General features: G+C 32.7%; 3 protein-coding genes and 2 non-coding genes across 6 annotated transcripts; 3 read left to right on the forward strand and 2 right to left on the reverse strand.

Annotated features, from left to right (window-relative positions):
- Positions 1-415: 415 nt before the first annotated feature.
- On the forward strand, positions 416-486 carry TRNAG-GCC (transfer RNA glycine (anticodon GCC)). Its single transcript has one exon. It is a non-coding gene; the product is annotated as a tRNA-Gly (tRNA).
- A 1,901-nt stretch (positions 487-2,387) lies between these two features.
- TRNAG-GCC (transfer RNA glycine (anticodon GCC)) lies at positions 2,388-2,458 on the forward strand. Its single transcript has one exon. It is a non-coding gene; the product is annotated as a tRNA-Gly (tRNA).
- A 2,984-nt stretch (positions 2,459-5,442) lies between these two features.
- Positions 5,443-5,829, forward strand: LOC101253197 (protein phosphatase 1 regulatory subunit INH3). Its single transcript, XM_019214582.3, has one exon. It carries the CDS (start codon positions 5,443-5,445, stop codon positions 5,827-5,829), a length of 387 nt encoding a protein of 128 aa, XP_019070127.1.
- A 4,567-nt stretch (positions 5,830-10,396) lies between these two features.
- LOC109120479 (DExH-box ATP-dependent RNA helicase DExH12-like) lies at positions 10,397-13,071 on the reverse strand. The gene is made up of 4 exons (XM_019214312.1): positions 12,635-13,071; positions 11,764-12,592; positions 10,577-10,679; positions 10,397-10,464 (listed from the first exon to the last, which is right to left on the reverse strand). The coding sequence occupies exons 1-4, from the start codon at positions 13,069-13,071 to the stop codon at positions 10,397-10,399; spliced, it is 1,437 nt and encodes a 478-aa protein (XP_019069857.1).
- A 1,116-nt stretch (positions 13,072-14,187) lies between these two features.
- LOC101252893 (uncharacterized) lies at positions 14,188-19,068 on the reverse strand. Of its 2 annotated transcripts, XR_003247244.2 has the most exons (5): positions 18,594-18,959; positions 16,726-16,964; positions 15,790-15,938; positions 15,563-15,663; positions 14,188-14,745 (listed from the first exon to the last, which is right to left on the reverse strand). XR_003247244.2 is itself a non-coding variant. In XM_004241783.5 (4 exons), exons 1-4 carry the CDS (start codon positions 18,758-18,760, stop codon positions 14,509-14,511), a joined length of 792 nt encoding a protein of 263 aa, XP_004241831.1. In that variant the 5' UTR covers positions 18,761-19,068; the 3' UTR covers positions 14,188-14,508. The 2 variants fall into 2 exon arrangements, 1 of the variants encoding a protein (XP_004241831.1); XM_004241783.5 differs by lacking the exon at positions 15,563-15,663 and having other exon boundaries at positions 18,594-19,068.
- Between the last annotated feature and the right edge of the window lie 767 nt (positions 19,069-19,835).

Genomic DNA, 19,835 nt, shown 5'->3' on the forward strand with positions numbered 1-19,835 from the left:
TTGCAATTTTCACTTATTTGCATAGTATTTTAGTTGGACACCTTATTTCTAGATTTTTTTGCATAAAAAATCTTAATGATTAAATCGATAACGATCAATAATCAATAAATCAATATGTATAATGAAATGACATTTTTACATATCAATAATCGATAAACTTTAAAACCGAACCAAATCAAGCGACACACTACCCTACTCAACAAACACAAATTCTTAGAAGAAAAATAGAACTTCATATATGGGTTAATGAGGTAGATTATCTGTCCTTTTATTTTTCGTCAAATCAATTCATTAAATATATTATTTAGAACTGCAAATTAAAAAGAATACTAGTTTAACCTAATCTTATTTTCATATTTGAAATGGTAACTTGTTTATTTAATTAATAAAATAAATTGAAGGTGTTAAACAACAGGCACCAGTGGTCTAGTGGTAGAATAGTACCCTGCCACGGTACAGACCCGGGTTCGATTCCCGGCTGGTGCAATCGTTTGAGTGCCGTGATGATTAATGCATAAATTGGTGAGATTTGGGTCTTTACCTAGTCTGATAATTTAGATGATAAAATATTGCATCTGAGCCTCAAATTTTTCCCCACTTTTTTCTTAGTTTCTATTTAAAATTTATTTTACATGTTTTTGTTTGACCTCAATAATGATTTAATATACTTGAAGAAGAAGAAAGGATTGAGAATTGTAAGAAAAAGAAAAATCATAAAAATGATTATCTTAAGATGTGATATCACATTTTGTTGATAGTATATGAAATGATTTTTATTTGATGAAATTATTTGCAGTTGATATTGATTGAAGGAACTGGAAGATATTTTAATATTGTTAATTAGTATAAGAAATAATTTAAATTTTATGAAAGGTTGTTAGCAGTATATGTAGAAAATTTTTTTTTAGAGCTATATAGTTAAAAGAAGGTGACAAAAATTAATCCTTTTCTCATATGGTTTCTATCCATAGTTTTTCATGACTAATATCTAGAGGCGAAGAAGATATGTTATTAAAGTATTTCAATTAGACAATGAAAAATGGGTGTCGGATCCGACAAACATAATAAGGATAATAGAGTGTTTTTATGACAACTTGCTTAGATCATTTAGGTCGACATGACTTAAAGAGATTATTTCTTATGTATATATTTTACTTAATGAATCTATGAAAAGGAGATTTGTTAGAGTACTGAATGATGGGACTAAAGATGTTATTTTTCCGATGCATCCCTTAAAAAACATATGAAATTGATGGACTCCTATATTTTTAAAAATATTGACAGATAATTGATAAAGACATTTATGAGGCAGTAAAGAGTTTTTCTCTCTCTCTTTAGCATTCGTAATAGAGTTAAACTTTAATTACTTTAATCGTAAAGTTACAATTCCTACATTTGTTGCTCAATTTAGGCCTAAAAGCTTATACTCTATCTCGTACAAAATAATGGTAACTTGGTAAGGTCTGCATATACTCTATCATTTCAGGCCCCACTTAGTGATATACCTCACTGCGTATGTTGTTGTTGTGACTTTTAACAAATTTATATTTAACATAAATTATTTATTTATTATTTTCAAATTTCTTAAATATAAGATTAAAACTCTTTTGTGAAAAATGTAAAATTTACATACAATACAACTAAATTGAATTTTGAGTGAGGGCTATTCAAACTCGAATCGAAAAAAAACATTATTGATTTATCTGTAATGAATCATTGATTTAATAGTTTTTTTAATGGTTCTAATTTTTTTAAATATAGACTATCGATTTTTAACAGATTGAGATTTTCTTAACAAGTTAACTGATAACCAGATAGCAAATTAGTAAACTATATTTATATCATTCCATACATAAAGTCCTTAACAGAGGGTTTAATTTATTTCTAATGGTCTCAAGCTCTCAATTATTCTAAAATGTGTCAGTGTTTGATTTTGAGCAAGATGCAGTTTTTCAATAGTCATATGCATGGTATTTTAGTTTGACATCTTATTTCTAAATAATTTTTTATAAAAGAGAAACTTGTGTATAAATCTTAATGGTTAAATCGATAACGATTAATAATGGATAAATCAATATCCATAATGAATTAACATGTCTACCTATCAATAATTGATAAACTTTCAAATCGAACTGAATCAATCGATGCACAACCCTACTTCAAGTCAACAAACACAAAATTCTCAAAAGGAAAAAAGAACTTCATATGTGGGTTAATGATGTAGATTATCTGTTATTTTATTTTCGTCAAATCAATTCATTAGATATTATTATCTAGAACTGCAAATCAAAAAGAATACTAGGTCAACCTGGTTTTATTTTATACAATATGAATAATTGAAAAGTTAAGATATATTAAAATATTAAATTGTAGTTTTAAAACAACAAGCACCAGTGGTCTAGTGGTAGAATAGTACCCTGCCACGGTACAGACCCGGGTTCGATTCCCGGCTGGTGCAATCATTTGAGTGCTGTGATGATTAATGTGCAATTGGTGAGATAAGAGGGTCTCAACCTAGTCTGATAAATTAGATGATAAAATTCACATCTGAGCCTCAATTTTTCCCCTTTTTTTGCTTAGTTGAAATCTTGAATTTGTCTAACTAATTTGTGAAAAACGTAAGAAAAAAAAGAATCATAGAAAAGAATATCCTAAGATGTGGTAAGACACTTAGTTAACAATTATATGAAATGGTTTTAATTTGGTGAAAGAGTGTTCACTATCATATACAGATTGGTTGATATTGATTGAGGGATATGAAAGATATTTTGATATTGTTAATTAATATATGAAATGATTTTAATTTTGTAAAAGGATGTTCGCACCATATACAAAAAATAAAAATTTAGAGCTCTATGATTAAAAGAAGGTGATAGAAATTCATCATTTTTTCTTATGACTACTATCCAGAAGCGAAGAAGAAACGATATTAAAGAATTTCAATTAGACAATGAAAAATGGGTGTGGGATACGGTAGGCATAATAAGGATAATAGAGTGTTACGTACGATAAATTATTTAGATCATCTATAAAGTAAAAAGTTTTCAATGATGAGATCTACTTGTTTGTTGATGTTTGTTGAAGTTGAATCAAAGAAGATAACCTTTGGTTTGGTTGCTATGGATATCAAAGAGTGTTTTGCTTCATGCACAAAGATCCCCAATTCAATTTTTTGGGAAATCTATGATTGTTGAAGCGTGAGCAATAAGAAAATATATAGAAAAAGCGATATAACATCTGTTGGCATATGTACGCTGGAACGTGGAAATTCGAGGTCTCATGAATTACTACTAAAAATCAACCTTGTTTTTGTTTTGTTTGTGGAATAAAAGCTCCAGGTCTTCTTTGATGCCAAATGTAATGTAGACGTATTGAAGAAAAACGTGAAGACTGCTTGGGATACAAATATAGTTTTGTAAAGATATTTGAAATGTGTCTGCATCTCTAAAGCATAACATATTGTAATGTTGTAGCTCTCAAGCTAAGTTCTCAATTTCTTTGTCGATTGAATTTTCATGGGAAAGACTGTTGTTCCCTACTTAGATTTTAAATGATGCTGAACTTTTCTTTTGACATATTATGTCCATAATAAATTAATATATAATAATTTTTTGATGAAAAAAGATTAAGAGAGCTGAAAGATATTTTAACATTCTTTATATAGGTTAAGGTTTAATAATAGGAGAAAAACAAATGCTTTGTTAGTTACTTGATTAAGATCATTACTTATAAGATGAATCATTTGCTTCGAATAAAAGTCTTTCATTTAAATAAAAAATGTCAATAAAATGATCGTTGATTATTTTATATAGTTTATAATATAAATTTGATATCATACTTACTTTTGTGGTTGTTTTATTTTGTAAGATCAGAATTAAACTTTTTGAAATTATTATCATCTCAAAAAATTAATATGTATATAATTTCATTAATTTCTGTTACTTTTCAAAATAATATATAAAGTTAAAAATAACAGTCAAAACGTGATATTTTCATAATAATTTGACAAAAACTCTCTAGAAAGTTTTTACTATTTAAAAGTATTTTATTAATATCTTACGTTCTAATTTTTATATAATATTTTAAAATATTTTATTAAATTTTTCTATGTATAATTTTATTGACTAAGATTAAATTATAAAATTTGATGGTAGAAAAAAAATCATCTTTGATCATTTAATATACAAAGCTAAATATAATATATTAGTATTTAGACATATATTTTATATTTTAAAAATAATAACCGACTTGCTTCAAGCTAATTGTTTGTTGAAGTGTTAATACAACATTTTGTTAGTACTCTTTTTATCACCACATTGTTAGAGCCGGGAATTATTTGTTAAAAGTTCATTACTACATGGTACAACTTACCCATAAAAATAATATATTTCTGATTTACTATATCACCTCTATTTATTAGATATTAAGTTTTGAGCAATATGAAAATAAATTATTTTTTTAATAATAATATATTTAGTATAATTTTATAAGGAGAATCTGAAGGAAGGTATACGTAAATCTTATTGATACAAAGTTAATTTTGATAGACCACATACTTAAAATAAAGTATATCTAATCAGTTTGATGAATGAAATGCATAAATAAGGACGAATAACAACAAAAGACAATATACAACATACATAAGAATGAACAGTATAACAACAAAATAATATGATATTCAAAATATAAAAAAACAATAATATCTAAAAAGCAAAAAGTTACGAAAATAATAGTAATACCAACAATAAAAAGAGAGATCTAAGTACAACTACTATGGCTATCAAGCAGAAAACAAGAAAATAATCAACTATTAATTAATTTTCTATTTTAATTCAGGACCTTCAAACATACTCATATGTAATGTCCTCAATAAGCTCAAAAACATTTTTGACATAATTTTTGTAAGCTTAAGTGTTAAATAGGAGGGAGTAATTAAAATACTTTTTCGTCCAAGAATAGTTCTTAATTACAATTGACATCTATTAAGAAAATGATAATTAACATAGTAATATTAATCGTTATATCCCTATTAATTATAATATGGATGAATTAAAAACTTAAGATTTCAAATAACTCTATTTTTTTTAAAGCGTTAATTGAGTGTATAATAGGTAAAAAAATTTGTCTTTTCTTATTTTCTCAAAATAGATAAATAATTAGGAACAAATAAAAAAAAATAACTTAATACACTCCTCGAGAAACAATAAATAATAAATATAATATTACTATATTATCCTTTGATTTTATTAAATTTAATAATTTTCAAAAATATGTTAAATGCAAATAACAAAAGTAAAATCGACATAGAAATGTAAATTATTGACGAAAGTATAGTGACAAATATTTAAGTTTTATAGTTAAAAACCAATTTACATTCTCTTATTTACCAGAGAAAAAAACACAAGTCAGAGAAAGGGGAAAGAGACGGCTAGAATCGGGAAAATGGCCACAAGGACGAGGGAAATTGCACAGCCGGCGACCGGGACATCGACGGTAACCTTAACCCTAGGAAACCCATCGGAATCTGCACCATCATCATCATCGTCACAACAGCAGCAACCAATCGAAACCCTAACTTTGAAATTGAAGCCGAAGAGGAGAGTGTCGTGGAAAGCAGGAACTGTGGACAACGAGTTCCTCAACAAGAAGAGTTCCAAGAAATGTTGCATTTTCCACAAAGAAAAGCCTTTTGATGAAGACGATAGCGATGATGATGATGCCGATGACAAAGAAAATGACCCATCAAAGAGTCATCATCATGGGGATCATTGCTGTTCTAAACAGGATCATGGAGGAGAAGCTAGTACGAGTTTTTCGGAAGATCACTGATGTATTTGACTTGTAAGTTTGTTGAACTTTTTGTTAAGAAGGAAAAAAATGTTATTTTTGGGGTAAATTTGTTAATTGGTATTATTTGAGATCTTCTGTTGTTGGGAATCTGATTGAAATTTATGTTTCGATGACATGAAGTTGAACAATTGATATTAGTGTTACTTCTTATACTATTCTGCTTGTAAGAAAAAAATTTCATTTTTGAAGTGAATTTGAGTATTTGGTATCATTGGAGATGTTTTGGGTTTAAAGTTGCTCTGCATTATACTTGAATTTTGTTAGGTTATCTTGGAAGAACATTGTTCCCTTTCTTATCCATGTTTAAGTTTTCTGTGTTCTCTGTATAAACCCGCATAAGCACCTATTTCTAAATCCGATGATATAGAACAAAACAAAGATGAAGGATGCCAGAACAAGTAGATACCTTTTTAGTCATTGTACTAACTGGATCAGAGTGAAGAATCTGAATCTATTTTAAACGAGATAAACATAAAAGGAGGAAAAATCACTCCACAAATGAAATTGCTGAAGCATTTCCCTTTGAACTATTTGAAAGTTATCCAACTTGAGGTACGAGGGCATGGAGGGTTGTGTATTGATGATGGCCATGAGGAGGGTTTGATAGGTTGACAGCCGGTGTTAAGATAATTTGATTACTCTTCATTAGGATGTGTCCATTACTCTATTTAGCATGCAGAAATGGAGTTAAATAGAGTAGAACTGACGCAATTTATTCATATAGTTGACCCTTACTAATATAAGATTGAGCAAATTTGGGGTATGGGGGAGAGGTGTTGGTGCAGTTCATCAAGCCCGATCTAACTTTTATATAATTAGACTATATCAAGCTTGTGTTTCAAGTCCAGGGGATTCAACCCTTGTATATCATGCATTTTATTATTTTTGGCTTGTAATTTACATGTATAATAAGTAAATGTTTTGAGCAAGGGGTATCATATGAATCCCCTTGCTTTAATGTGGTTCTGCCACTGTAGGTGTTCTTTGATAGACGTTTTTTTTCTTTTCAAAAATGGCAATTGAGACCAGAAATATTGTTAGTGAATCTGCCTATTTAGAGTTGATATCTGGACTTGTATGATTTCAAGTGATTCTAATCTTGTTAGCCCGTTATGTCTCATTACCTTTGTTGTATTAAGCATCACAAAGAGGTTGATTAATCTTTGGAGCTGAAGCATTGTCTTGGAGTTTGATAAGAGAACTGTGCGTCCAAGAGATTGAATTTTATGAGTCACTCTTTTTAATGTGAAGAACTGCTCTAAGCACATGCCCCGATAAGAAAGGCAACAAAAAGAAGCAAAGAAAGAAAATAAACTAGCGGAAAATTTTGTGAATCACCAGGATCATTAAACCCCAAGCTGTTTGAAGGATTTTACATTTTGTTTCCAGCTTGCCAAAACTCTTTCAATTGAACCTTCCCCTTTTTGCTGTGTAGAGCCATAATATTGCTGGTTTGAATGTGCATTATGAATGAAGGGTATCTTGTGTTTCTCTTGTTTTCCTTATTACTCGGAGATTGAAAGTTTTTCTGTGGTTTGTGAAAACATGTATACGCTACATGTAAATGTACTTCAAGTGAATTTGGTTACATGTTCAAGATATAATTTGAAATTCTGAAAGATGGTATACGCCTTATTTGATTTTCTCATCTTGTTCAGTAACTTTATAGCTTCTATGATCTTTTTTGTGTGCATTGGTGCACTTCCTTGGTGCTCTTGTTGATCAACAAAATACTTCAAATTTTTAGTGAAAATTTCATTTTGAAGTGACATCCATTCCAAAATCGACTCTATTTAGAAGCTTGAACTTAGAGGCCTCTAAAATATCATCTCATTCAAAGGAAAATGTTAAGACTTTTGAGACATTTCATTATAGCAAAAAAAATAAAAATAACAAGTGCTCTCTTTTCAATTTGCAAAACAAAAAGTAAATCCGTTTGAAACAAATTCTGAAATTTGTTTGATTTAATAAACCTTCTAGATACTTAATAGATCATTTTAGTTTGATGTGATTTGAGTTTACTCATTTTGTTTCAATATAGATATCTTGATCTCAACTTTATGCGAGATAAGTTAATTAGACATAAAATTTTATAAGATTTTTTTTAAATAAATAAATTATAATTTAAAACGGAAAGGTCTATTAAAAGGGACAAACTAGTTTGTCAAATTTTAAAAATTAGGTAAAAGTGACAAATAATGAGTATATATATTATATTAAAAGATGTTTTCACAGTAGTTCCAAACTTTTATTTTTACATTTTACTCCAACAATTGTCGTAGTTATTGGGACAGCTTTTTTAATCGTCCGACAACTGTTGTAATTGTCGGGACAACTTCTTTAGTTGTTCGACAACTTCAAGACAACTTTAGTGATTGGCTAGACAACTACGAAAAATGTTACTTAATTTAGTTCTTTTTTATTAATGTAAAAAAAAAAGGGTCCACTTAGTGCTATTTTTTTAATTGAAAACTTGAAACTCACTGTGAGCTCATTTTTCCTTCTTTATGAGTTGGACCACAAAACAAAGAGTATTAAATTCCAATTGATTAAGTACAATTTGTGTTCTAATCAAAATTTCTTACTTTAAATTTATCTTTTTATCGATCACAACTTTACAAGGTAAAATTTATCTCCGCAAAAACATAATCCAAATCAATGGTATCATATTTTGTTTTATAACCTTTTGAAACACACGAAGAAAGTGTTTTGGGATAGATTAAAGTCTAGCTCCTCCTCCATCTGCACCTATACCTGCCCAGTCCTACGAAATAAAATAGAGTGGACAAAGACAATAAGAAAACTTAGATGGTATTGAGTTCAACAACAGTTGTTGTGTTATCATACTTCAATACACTATTCTATCACCTAACAGAAACTAAAAGCTAACAATGTTTATCACTTGGAGACAACTCGTAAATTCACACAGGATTAAATGATCTCGACTTCAAAGATTTTGCCTTGAAAAGGATGACATAATGAGAAAGATGAATTCAACATGTACAACCATGTTTTTTTTTCCTCTCAGAAATTGTAACAGAAAATTCAAATTTGTGTTCTTCTAAAGATTTTAGGATAATTCTGTTTTTTTTTTCACCTTCAAATTTTAGTTCTACCCTCAAAAATCATGCAGGTGATATTTCCTTCCACCAAAAAACATGAGAAGTAACCTGGATTGTTCCCTGCATCTGCCTCAATGCAAATTTAGAACTCCAAGAGTCCTTTCGTGCAAGACATTATAATGAACTAAAACTCATTATAATACACCGGACCAGTTAACTTATCGGCTGGTCGCTCTAGAGCTCACAGATGACATAATATAGATGCAGTGAAGTCTTTTGAGTTCTTCTGTGGTTGATGATTTCCGACTCCAGCTTCACATATTGGAGTTATTACATGAAAGTCCATGCCCTTCAGAAACAGAAAGAACAAAAGCATCACCTTTTTCAGCAAATAAGCTTTTTTTAACTTCCTGCCCCTCCCAATTCACTGGTGAAGTAAAAGCATGTGCAGAGAAATATTTGTTGACTCTTTCTGGTGACTGGACTCAACTATATCTATTTGTTCCCTGCGTTAATTTATAAAACTGTTGTTTTCTGGAGTTGATGTTTTGAACCTCATACAAAGATTCAATTTTTATTTGATATGTATGCTGAACAGATGTTTATATGTGTTTTGTTGGAACACGGTAGCTTAAGTTTGTCTACCACAGTACCAAACAAATCTTTAAGACTTCTCCTCAAGGCCATACAAGTCTGCCTGTGGGTAAACCTAGTTTCCATGTCTCTCAGTCCCCCTAAGGTCACCATACCACTTCATCCTGGCTTGTTCTGACTGCACCGGGGTTTAAGCATTTGCCAATGGAAACACTCAGCCTTATGTAACCAATTCCTTTGACTTACTGATGATTGTCAAATATTGCAGATAACCTTCCAAACAACTTTCTGTCTGTCCATCAGTTGGTTTTCATGTAATGATTAATATAAGTCCGGATGGATAGCAACCATGACTGTAACATACCACCTGTGGTTGACTATAATTCAGCAAAAAATTGATTATATACTTTTGATCCAATCTTGGCTTTGAATGTGGACTTACTTGTGAGTTTCTGGTTATCACTACAATCACAAGATTTGAACGCTATAAGTTTGTTATCATCAAAACTTTTAGGATAGAACCTTTGGACTAACTAAGGGGTTTTCTTCCACCAAAACGAGTTTTGAAAACAGACTAGTGCGACGTCCCGCCACAATTTCCGCCTAATTTTGTGTCCGGAAAGGGGCAGATATTGTTCTAGAGGTTTGCGGAAGACTCTAGAACATTTTAGAACTCTCAAGAAGGCTAAAGAAGGTCCCAAGGTAGTATAGAATTCTCTAGAAACGGGACCAAAGTGTAAATATTTTAGGGACTTGTAAAGTAAATAGTAATTGTACTTTAGTCCCTAGGAAGTAGTATAAATAAATGTGCCCCTCATTTGCAAAAGCACCAAGCAAAGTTGTAAAGCAATCTTCCAAGCATAATACAAGCCGTTAAGGAAAATATGTATTTAAGGAAAATGTGTAGACAAGTCCTGGCAAATCATTTGGCGTACCCATGTTGCGGGTGGCATGTTGCCTGCAAAAGAAATTGACAAGAAGTTTACAAACAGAAACAGATACATGCAGGGAATAGGGGTTGTGCTTCTGCAGGAGGGCATTCAACCAAGAATACAGACAGAAACAGATACATGCAGGGAATAGGGGTTGTGCTTCTGCAGGAGGGCATTCAACCAAGAATACAGACAGAAACAGATACATGCAGGGAATAGGGTGTTGCGGGTGGCATGTTGCCTGCAAAAGAAATTGACAAGAAGTTTACAGACAGAAACAGATACATGCAGGGAATAGGGGTTGTGCTTCTGCAGGAGGGCATTCAACCAAGAAGCAGAACAAGCAGAATCAAAATATTTGACAAAAGTACATTTTGTCCTCTATGAAATGATTGTATAAATCAAATATTTGACAGAAACACTTGTAGGAGTAAAGCATTTATGAAATATATTGTATTAGATACCAAAAATTCATGTTTGAAACCATTAATACTTTATAGAACTGAAGAAAAAAATAGTTCATTGCTGTGAAGAAAAATCTATACCTATTGAATTCTTTCAAGTACCTACAAATGGAGAAACATGGAAAGTTGTTTTTTTTTTCACTTTCTTGAAATCAAGTACTTTTCAGCTCTTAATTGTTTTATAACCGTCTAACACAAAACCAATTATCTTTATTTTACTTTAGAAAACAAAAACTACAAATATGATCAATCACCTATAAAGTTTCATGAAAGATATTGTATTAGATAACCAAAAATCCATATTCAAACAATTAATACTTGAACTGAAGAAAAATAAAAGTAGTTGATTGCTGTGTGTAATTTATTCAGAAACAAAGAAATGAAGAAAAATTGATACCTGCTTAATCATTTTAAGTACGATGGAATGATTTCTCTAGTTTATGAAGAATAAAACTGAAGAAGAAGAAGCAGAGATAGACGAGGAGGAAGAAGAAGCAATTATTTTTGAGACTTCTCCTGCAGTTCCTTTATTAAGTATATATATACAGACTTCTTGAAGTAGGTTAGTTAGTTATTAACTAATTTTTGAACTTCAAGAGTAAAAATATATTCCTGATCACATCCCAGATAATAAGAATCAGAGATAAAGTAGAGTGTGTAGGCCCTTGTTCCAGCTTCTACAGGCGAAGCAAAAATTCAGCTTGAACATAGACTTCCTTTGGAAGGAAATTCTCTTAATGGCAAGTAATTGGTTGCTCTTTGTATCACCAACAACAAGCCACCATATTATCATTTGGGATATCTGGCTGCAAAAACAGGTCCAACCTATGTTCTATCCTTAAGATCTCGCTCAAGGGTTACCTGCACGCTTACATTGTCTCCTACCTTCAGATTATCACTGCCAAGCACATCATATGTCAAATCAATGTTTGGCAACGAATTACAGAACTGTGCAACATCCATCAGCTGTAGGTCTGATATTTCCAAGAGCTCACGCCTCTCGTCATCTTCCATCTCCACTAAATCAAACACTGTCTCAACACTCTTTCCTGGATTTTCTTGGCATTTCTGTGCTAATTCCTTTGTGAAGTGTGGAAGCTGGAGAAGAATAGAGTCACATTCCCACATACCCTGAGTCACCATCTGGCTCACCTCCATTGTTAGAACTGCTAGACTCAGCCATCCATTGCTGGAAATAACATCAACCAGTGCTTGAAGCAGCCTAGTAGCAGAAACAAGCACCTCCTGCTGGTCAGAAGCAAGATTTCCACCCACCACTTGCCTAGAGAAATGGGCTTGTAGAAGAGCATTAACCTTCATGTTTGGATCTGTGTACTTTGGATTCTCAAAAGAGAAACGCTGATGATTAATCAACCTTCTTATCAACTCCTCTTCACCTGGTCGTATAGACAACTGTTCATACTCCAATGATGAAGCCAATATTTCCAGCAAGCCCTTCAACTTCGTTTTGGAGGTCATAGAAGAGCTAAAACTCGTGCAACTGATACAATAATATGATGCTATCATGCCAAGATTCAAAGGTGAAAGCAAAAAGGCATCCTCAACTGTGATACATTTGCTTGCCTCCAAGTCACTGATAGTATTATCCACCAGTTGTGATAGGTGGTCAGACAGATGCCTGTGACTAACACCATGCAGATTGTAGTAATTTGGATTATGTGTCAGCCTTCTGTACATGAAGGTCCATGTACGGTAATCAATAGCATCCTACTTGTTCTGAATAACTCCAGTAGCGACCTCAGCATCCAAACTGTCGTGGAGATAGTATTGCAGATGGCTTTCAACTGGGAATGCTTCATACAAGAACTTGTAGTAGTAGTCCTTGCGTGGTGCATGACAGAGGATGACACACTTCCCAGAGATATCTACAAGAGGCCGACTGGCATGACCCATCATCTGCAACAAATTAGTGACTGGATAATCAGTGTAAGCATATTCCCTACCATTATAGTACTGTGTTCCCATGATCACCACCAAATGTGCAGATAGTGGTACTCCCCAATACATTGTGCTGTTCATTACACACACTTGAATCCATCCAGTTTCAAACAATGTCTTTACTATATCTTGATCAGTGTCGCCAATCCACAACAAATCGAATGAAACCTGGCGAAAAAGCCAATCCCTCATGCAAGTAGCCCACGCCATATTTGAGCGTCTCTTTCAGCATAGGTTCATTGATCCTGTCAACAAAAGGCTCCAGCTCTTCTGAAGATCGTAGAAGAAATATAGGCGTGTCTTCGCTGTCCATGCTTGAATGTGTCATCAGGTCTAGAGCAGTCAAGTGAGTATGCTTCCTTGTGGGAACATACACAATTGCCGGGTTTTCCTTTCCTTGCATGTTGGACTACTGCAGTATATGTGGGTTTTGTCATGACATGCATCCTAGCTTCAAAGTTTGCAATATCAACACCCTGAATGTGTATTTCCAGTGGCACAGGCCTGACAGGAGGAGGGAAGTTGAAGAGCCCGTGAGATGTAGCCCCAATCCATTCTCCCAAATCCTTGGCATTAGATAGGGAAGCTGAAAAAGCGACGATGCGGATCTTGTTCTCAACCTGGCTTGAGATATATCTCATCCGAGAGATGATCACCTCCAGGACTGGGCCACCTTGACCACTAATCAGGTGCAACTCATTAATAATGAAAAGGCTGACTTGCTGAACATGCTTGCGCAGTTTCCAGCGACGAGATAAAGTCTCCGAATTTCTTCTTCCAATCACTGAACCGCTCCTTGGCAAGAGTCTCTAGTGGAGCTATATACACAGCACGAATGGTACTATCAGGTCCTTTCTGATGATTCCTCAATATGGTAAATTCGGCGCAAATGGTCATCCTCCTCTTATCACTTACATAAAGACCATGCTACGTATTTTATAGCAGTAGCTAGGATAACTTTTGAATAGGTAAAATTAATTTGCATTAAATTAATTCGATGATTTTAATCCAATCAAATTTATTTAAAGAAAACTCTTTGTATACTCTTGATTTTTACAATAAAATAGAATATTAATTATTAATGTGAATTTAATTCATACGCTGATTTGAATGAGTTATTTATTAAATTTTTAATTATATTTTATGACATTTGTTCTAATTATTTTAATATAAGGATAAAATGATAATTCAACTTTGAGTTTTTAATTTTCCCACTTATAATAATATATGATTATAATAATGTATGATATGATAGATATTGACATAAATGATGCGACAATACAAGGAATAAAAGGTGGCTAAAATTTCAAGTGGCGAAACTGGAAATGATGCGCTGAAATGGTCATGTTATATTCTAGGTGTTTTGATGATCCTCGCAAATGCAAGGGCCTGATCGTCCAAATTCAAATGGGATACAACTGTAAAGTTATCATGTCATGTGCTAAGTTAAAAGAGCAGTATACAAACAATGGAGGACTTACAGACAATGCCCACTGCTTAGCACAATGGTAAAAAAGTAGTTCTTCTCAGTAGTTTCGTCTGAGCAAAGTAGCAACATGAATGAGTTGGGAAAGTATTTCTCGAGCGAATAATCAATTATGGTACATTGGCATACAGTAGCACCATCAAGCAAAGATCCTGTAGCAGTTACAGTGACTGTAGTATGACATTCCCAGATTCAGACTCAAAACATTCCTCCAGTTCTTGTTTTCCTAGTAGTCTAGTGGAGGGCACGAATTTCGTGTCATCAGGACAGTCAGATGATTCAAGCTCCGGAGGAGTTATGCTAAACTGGCTGCCAAGTGCAGAAATGGTTCTATTGATGAATTCTTGTCGAGATATATAATCCTTCATGCGGCAAATAAAGTCTGAATGGTCTCTTGCCTGAATAACCAATAGGAACACTCTCTCAGAGACTAGCAAGCAAATTTTCAATGTGCATCAGAAAAGTAACTTTTGCAAACAAAAAGTAGTGAAGAAATTGTCAAGTAGTTTATGAGTTTGCATATACTTGGAACTTCTATAGACTTAGGCATGAGAATATTTAACTCAACTTACGTTGAGAAAAAAAAAAAGTCACGAGCATTGAACTAGATTGGGAAATGGTAACAAGAACCTGACACCATGTGAGAAGAATCATCAACATAATATGAATTATCTCAACAAAAGGTACCACCGTCAACTGTACCAGAACTTCAACATTCACTTGCATAATCATCAAGCTTTTGCAACTTATAACAAATTCCTTCCCATATCCTCCAAACCTAGAAGTTGAATACTTTCCTAATTGAACAGTGTGCATCTTAGACTACAATCCCTCAGGATTACAGTACTATCATCGATGAGAAAACAACATCAAGCAAATTGCAAAGTCAAATAAAATTAAAACATGTTCTACAATTATGGGATGGTATAATGCAGCAGTCAAGACATTACCAGAGTAATTATTACTTGTGCAAATGTAATTAAAGATAAGAGAGCAGAGTACAAGAAGGATCAAAAGGTGCAAATGGAGAAGCTACCCATGCTTCATCTTTTCACCACGATGTCAGAATTAACTTACAGGTATTGACACCATCAGGCTAAGAAGAAGATTCATGCAGTGCAAGAATTCATTACTATTCCCTATAGAATGTAGTAATGTACTATACGTTGGAGGGAAGAGAAAAATTGGCTATGAATATATTCTACTAATGACTACCTGAACAATATCCTTCTGTTAATTACATAGCTGTCCCATATGATGCAACATACAATAAGAATGAAAGTTTGGCATCAATCTTAAACACGACTGAAATTATTCTGCCAACAGAGAGTGTTCCAAAAAAAACAATGTCAAAAAATGAGCTGCATCATCAAGTTCTTTAAAAACATGCTCACAAGATTATCTAACAAGTAGACAAGGAACTTGCAAAAGTATAAGCAGACCTGTCGATAGTCAGGAGCTCGTTTTGGAAGTTTGAGATAACCCATGTTCATCATCTCATAATCCCACAAAAAAGACGTATGATGAACCCAACGCCCTTTTGTGATAGATTGAGCATTTCCCCCAAACTTGCGGTTACCAAAAACGTAGTCTGTGATCATGTAGTAGTACAATATGAAGGTGGTTATCTAAGAAAGTTGATGAGTAAAACATGAAACAATAATTCCTCAAGTCATATTAATGTGGGAGATGAAAAAAAAAGAAGAAAAAATCAAGCAGTCAGATGGATAGTGACAGGTGGGGGGTAGTATTCACCATTCTTATAAGGCTAAGTAAGACAGTGTACATAGAAATGGGAACCAACAGCACAGAGAGGAAAAAATATAACATTGCTGACAATAAGAAATAAGAATGTAGAAAAAGAAGCATCCAAGTGGTCATCCAATGAATGTGATCTTTCTTGTCAGGAAGTTAGCAAGAAAGATTTTGAACCTTATATACCAGAAACAATTAAATCTATATAAAAGGAAGCTCCCTTGATGAGTCATGAGTGTGGCGTAAAAGTTTTATCTGAGGACAATCACCATCATAGAATAAGTGCTTACTATAAATTGTCAGACTGACACTCAACCTTAATTTCTAGACCCCGGTATATGCACAACTACATTGTCGGCCAAATTATTCCAGTTTCTTTTTGTTAGTCAAATAACTTCTAGTATATTGTGCAAACAATACCATACAGCAAAGGATAAGCAAGTGTTTCTTCCTTAACAAAGTTTATAATCAAGTAGTTTTTTCTTCTTTGGACAAGTGAAAAGTGAAGTGTTCTCTCTCTCTTTTCTTTTCTTTTTTGGATCTTGAAGAAGAAAACGCGCAACACTTCCTTCAAATACGCTGGATAGTCAGTGATGAAAAATATCATTGAGCAAAAAAATTACCATTTTCACGAAGAGAGAAATCCCCAACTCCTTGAAACACTTTGCTATACAGCTGGCCACTCCATGACATGATGGGCCTAGGATATGGTTGTACACTAGGGAGAGCATCTGTGTTGCATATGAAAGTGATGAAAACTGTCTGGTGATCGACAATTACAGTGCCACCTCCAGAAAACCTCTTAACTACTGGAATCTTGTCTTGTAAAACAGAACCGATTTCAAGAAGTTCAGCTGGTTTTCTGTGAAAATGGTTAATGCTGTTATATAAAATTACATAATCCAAAACATACAGCAGTAAAGTTCTATCGTTACAGCAATGACATTCAAGTACTAATAGCTTCTTGCATAAATTAAAAACTGAAAGATCAGAATTTGCACACCAGAAGTGTAGGTAATACTTAATAGTGACGGCTTCCAACCAATATATGGTCTACCTGATATCAGCAAGTGGAAAATGGCCTTGTTATCAGTGTCTTTATGACACACAAATGGAGTCATAAGTTGAGATGATAGCTCACTAAGTAAGAATCTTGACAAATTATTCAGGACAAGTGGAACATATTTGATTCATAGAAAATTTATCTCTGATTACTTTTTCTCCAGAAACCATGCAGATGCTAATATTCTGCAAATCCACTAAGTTAAATCAACCAGTAAGAATCTTTACAAATTATTCTTGACATGTGGGACACATTTGATTCATATAGTATCTGCTTACTTCTTTTGTTCAGAAACTATACAGTTGCTGATAAACTGCAACAATCTCATTCATTAATTGTTTATTGAGCTAATTAAAGGTATCATTCCTCCCACCCCCACCCCACCCCCTAAAAATAACAATTAAGTAGATGTAAATGAAAAGAGACACCACAATCATCCTAGCGCATCCATCATCCAGTGTGAGATATAGAAACAAGTGGCCTTCGCCTCTTCCTTTTGCAACTTTTAATGGTACCTAGGAACAACTTAAAGATCCTTCTTTTTCTTGTGAAAACTAAGAAACCCCCAGTTCCAGTGGCACGTAGTTCGAAATCCAGTGGATAACGAGTCTGGCTCATCGCCCTTCTCCACTGAAATACTAGGTTCTTGTTTACGTCAGAATACAAATTTCTGACGTGCTCCTAAACCACTTGAAAACCTTTCTTTCAAGCTACCTTTTTTTCATATGTCTGGAGATGAAGTTGATAGAATAGTGAACATCCTAGAAATCAGATAGCGTCCCAACCAAATCACCCTAATAATTCATTGTAAATAAACTCTTCAAAAATGCTTACTCCACTCAAAGACACTTCTACTATTCAAAAGACTTCTAAAAGTACAATTATGAAGCAAAAACAAATACTCCCTCTATTTCAATTTATGTGACCCACATTTCCTTTTAGTAAGTCCCAAAAAGAATTAGAGATTTCTTAGTAACAATTTAACTTTAAAAAGTCTAAAGATATGATTTATACCTACACAAACATCTATGATTTGTTTTAGAAACAAGATTCAATGGTCTTTCTTTCTTTAACTTCATGTCAAAGCCAAACAACATCACCTAAATTGGGACGGATGGAGTAATGTGTCAAACTCCTAAACTTTATTTCCAATCAAGCACAACAACAAACTCAGTATATATGCACATACATAAGCCGCTCATGGCAAAAGGCACCAATTACTATCACACATTCTATTAAGAACTATCGGTTAGTTAGTCCATCATTTAACAAAACAACCCAAAAAGCTATAACAACCCACAAAGAATTGATCTTTGTAAAACGAACCCGCCAATACAAAACAATCAAGACACATTTCTAGAAAAAAAGTAATATGAAAAAAAAGTAACTTCATCATACCATAATAAAGGGTGAAAATTGATAGCTCACCCTGAAATCCCCATGACAATGGTGGGTTCATTGGTTCCGTCATTCACGATACACCAGTTATGAGATGAGGTCCTTAGTAAACGCTCCTCCAATTGCAACTGCTGCAGAATTGGAACTCCATTAAGTCTAACAAGATTCATCAATGGCAGCAGCCCTCGTGAACTCATCGCAAAAAAAATCAAATCTCTACTATTTTCTTCTACTAAATTAACGATCTGTATGTTCACAGATGAATTGGGACTTCCCAAATTTCACCAGAAAATCTATAATTTGTGTGTTCTCTCGAGGAATTTCAAGGAGAAATCAAAAGTTCCTTTTTTTCCCTCAAAGAATTGAAGTCCTACCATATTTACATTCAATACAAACGGCTTAACTTCACATTTTTTAATTTTAAATAAGAAAAAAAAAAGAAATTATTATATTAAGATTTAAATATTAAACGTTAAGAGTTGTTCGTCTTTGTTTTGAAAATAATAATTATAAATTTCTAAAATATTAAATGATCTAATGTTAAAACATGGCGGTGGTTGTAAGTAGTGTATTATGGTATAGTAATTGACAACAATAATTAATCGTGGTTATTGTTGATGACGAGTGATAATTAGTAGTGGAATAATATTGTGTTGAACGATTATGACCGTTGACGATATATTTAGTCATCGGTTGATGTTAAAATGATTGAGTGTGATGATTACAAATAATGGTGATGACAATTAATTTTAGTGAATGATGATAATGACGATTGTGATTGGGCAAAGGATGGTAATTGTGGATGATAGGAGTGGTGAATGATGGTGCTGGTAGTAGTTGTGCCTCAAATAATGATGTATTATGAGTGATAGTAGATAGAGTAATAGTGAACTATCATTTATATAGGCATCTTGAACGATATTAAAACTGCCATAAATTTAAATATTCAAATTCATTAACACTATAGAATAAGAAAAAAGATACATTAAGATTAAGATTTAGATCTCAAAAACAAAAATCTTTAAATAATTAAGATTTTTATAAAAAAACAAATAAACAAAGTTGAACTCTACATTTTTTAACACCTTTTATTTTATTTTAGTTTTTATGTTTTGGAATAATATTAATAACTTGATGCAATTTTTATGTAATTTATGATATGATTATATACGAGTGAAAATCAAATCAAATTAGAGATAGTCCTTTGTTTCTTAAAATAAAAATATTATTTTAACTTATATATTATTGGCAATGACATAACTACGAATAGAT

Source organism: Solanum lycopersicum, chromosome 6 (genome assembly GCF_036512215.1).
Source record: "Solanum lycopersicum chromosome 6, SLM_r2.1".
Lineage (NCBI taxonomy): Eukaryota > Viridiplantae > Streptophyta > Magnoliopsida > Solanales > Solanaceae > Solanum > Solanum lycopersicum.

Bases quoted from the DNA above. Each gene is read 5' to 3' on its own strand.
- LOC101253197 (XM_019214582.3), top strand. From the start codon at position 5,443: ATGGCCACAAGGACGAGGGAAATTGCACAGCCGGCGACCGGGACATCG.
- LOC101252893 (XM_004241783.5), bottom strand. From the start codon at position 18,760: ATGAGTTCACGAGGGCTGCTGCCATTGATGAATCTTGTTAGACTTAAT. The intron at 15,939-16,725 runs GTAATTTTTTTG...ACATGATCACAG, and splicing joins TTTCTCTCTTCGTGAAAATG to ACTACGTTTTTGGTAACCGC. The intron at 14,746-15,789 runs GTCTGCTTATAC...TTGGTTATTCAG, and splicing joins GAGCTCCTGACTATCGACAG to GCAAGAGACCATTCAGACTT.
- LOC109120479 (XM_019214312.1), bottom strand. From the start codon at position 13,071: ATGGCGTGGGCTACTTGCATGAGGGATTGGCTTTTTCGCCAGGTTTCA. The intron at 12,593-12,634 runs GTAGGATGCTAT...CTTCATGTACAG, and splicing joins ACTGGAGTTATTCAGAACAA to AAGGCTGACACATAATCCAA. The intron at 10,680-11,763 runs GTAACCCTTGAG...TTTCTTTTGCAG, and splicing joins GAGACAATGTAAGCGTGCAG to GCAACATGCCACCCGCAACA.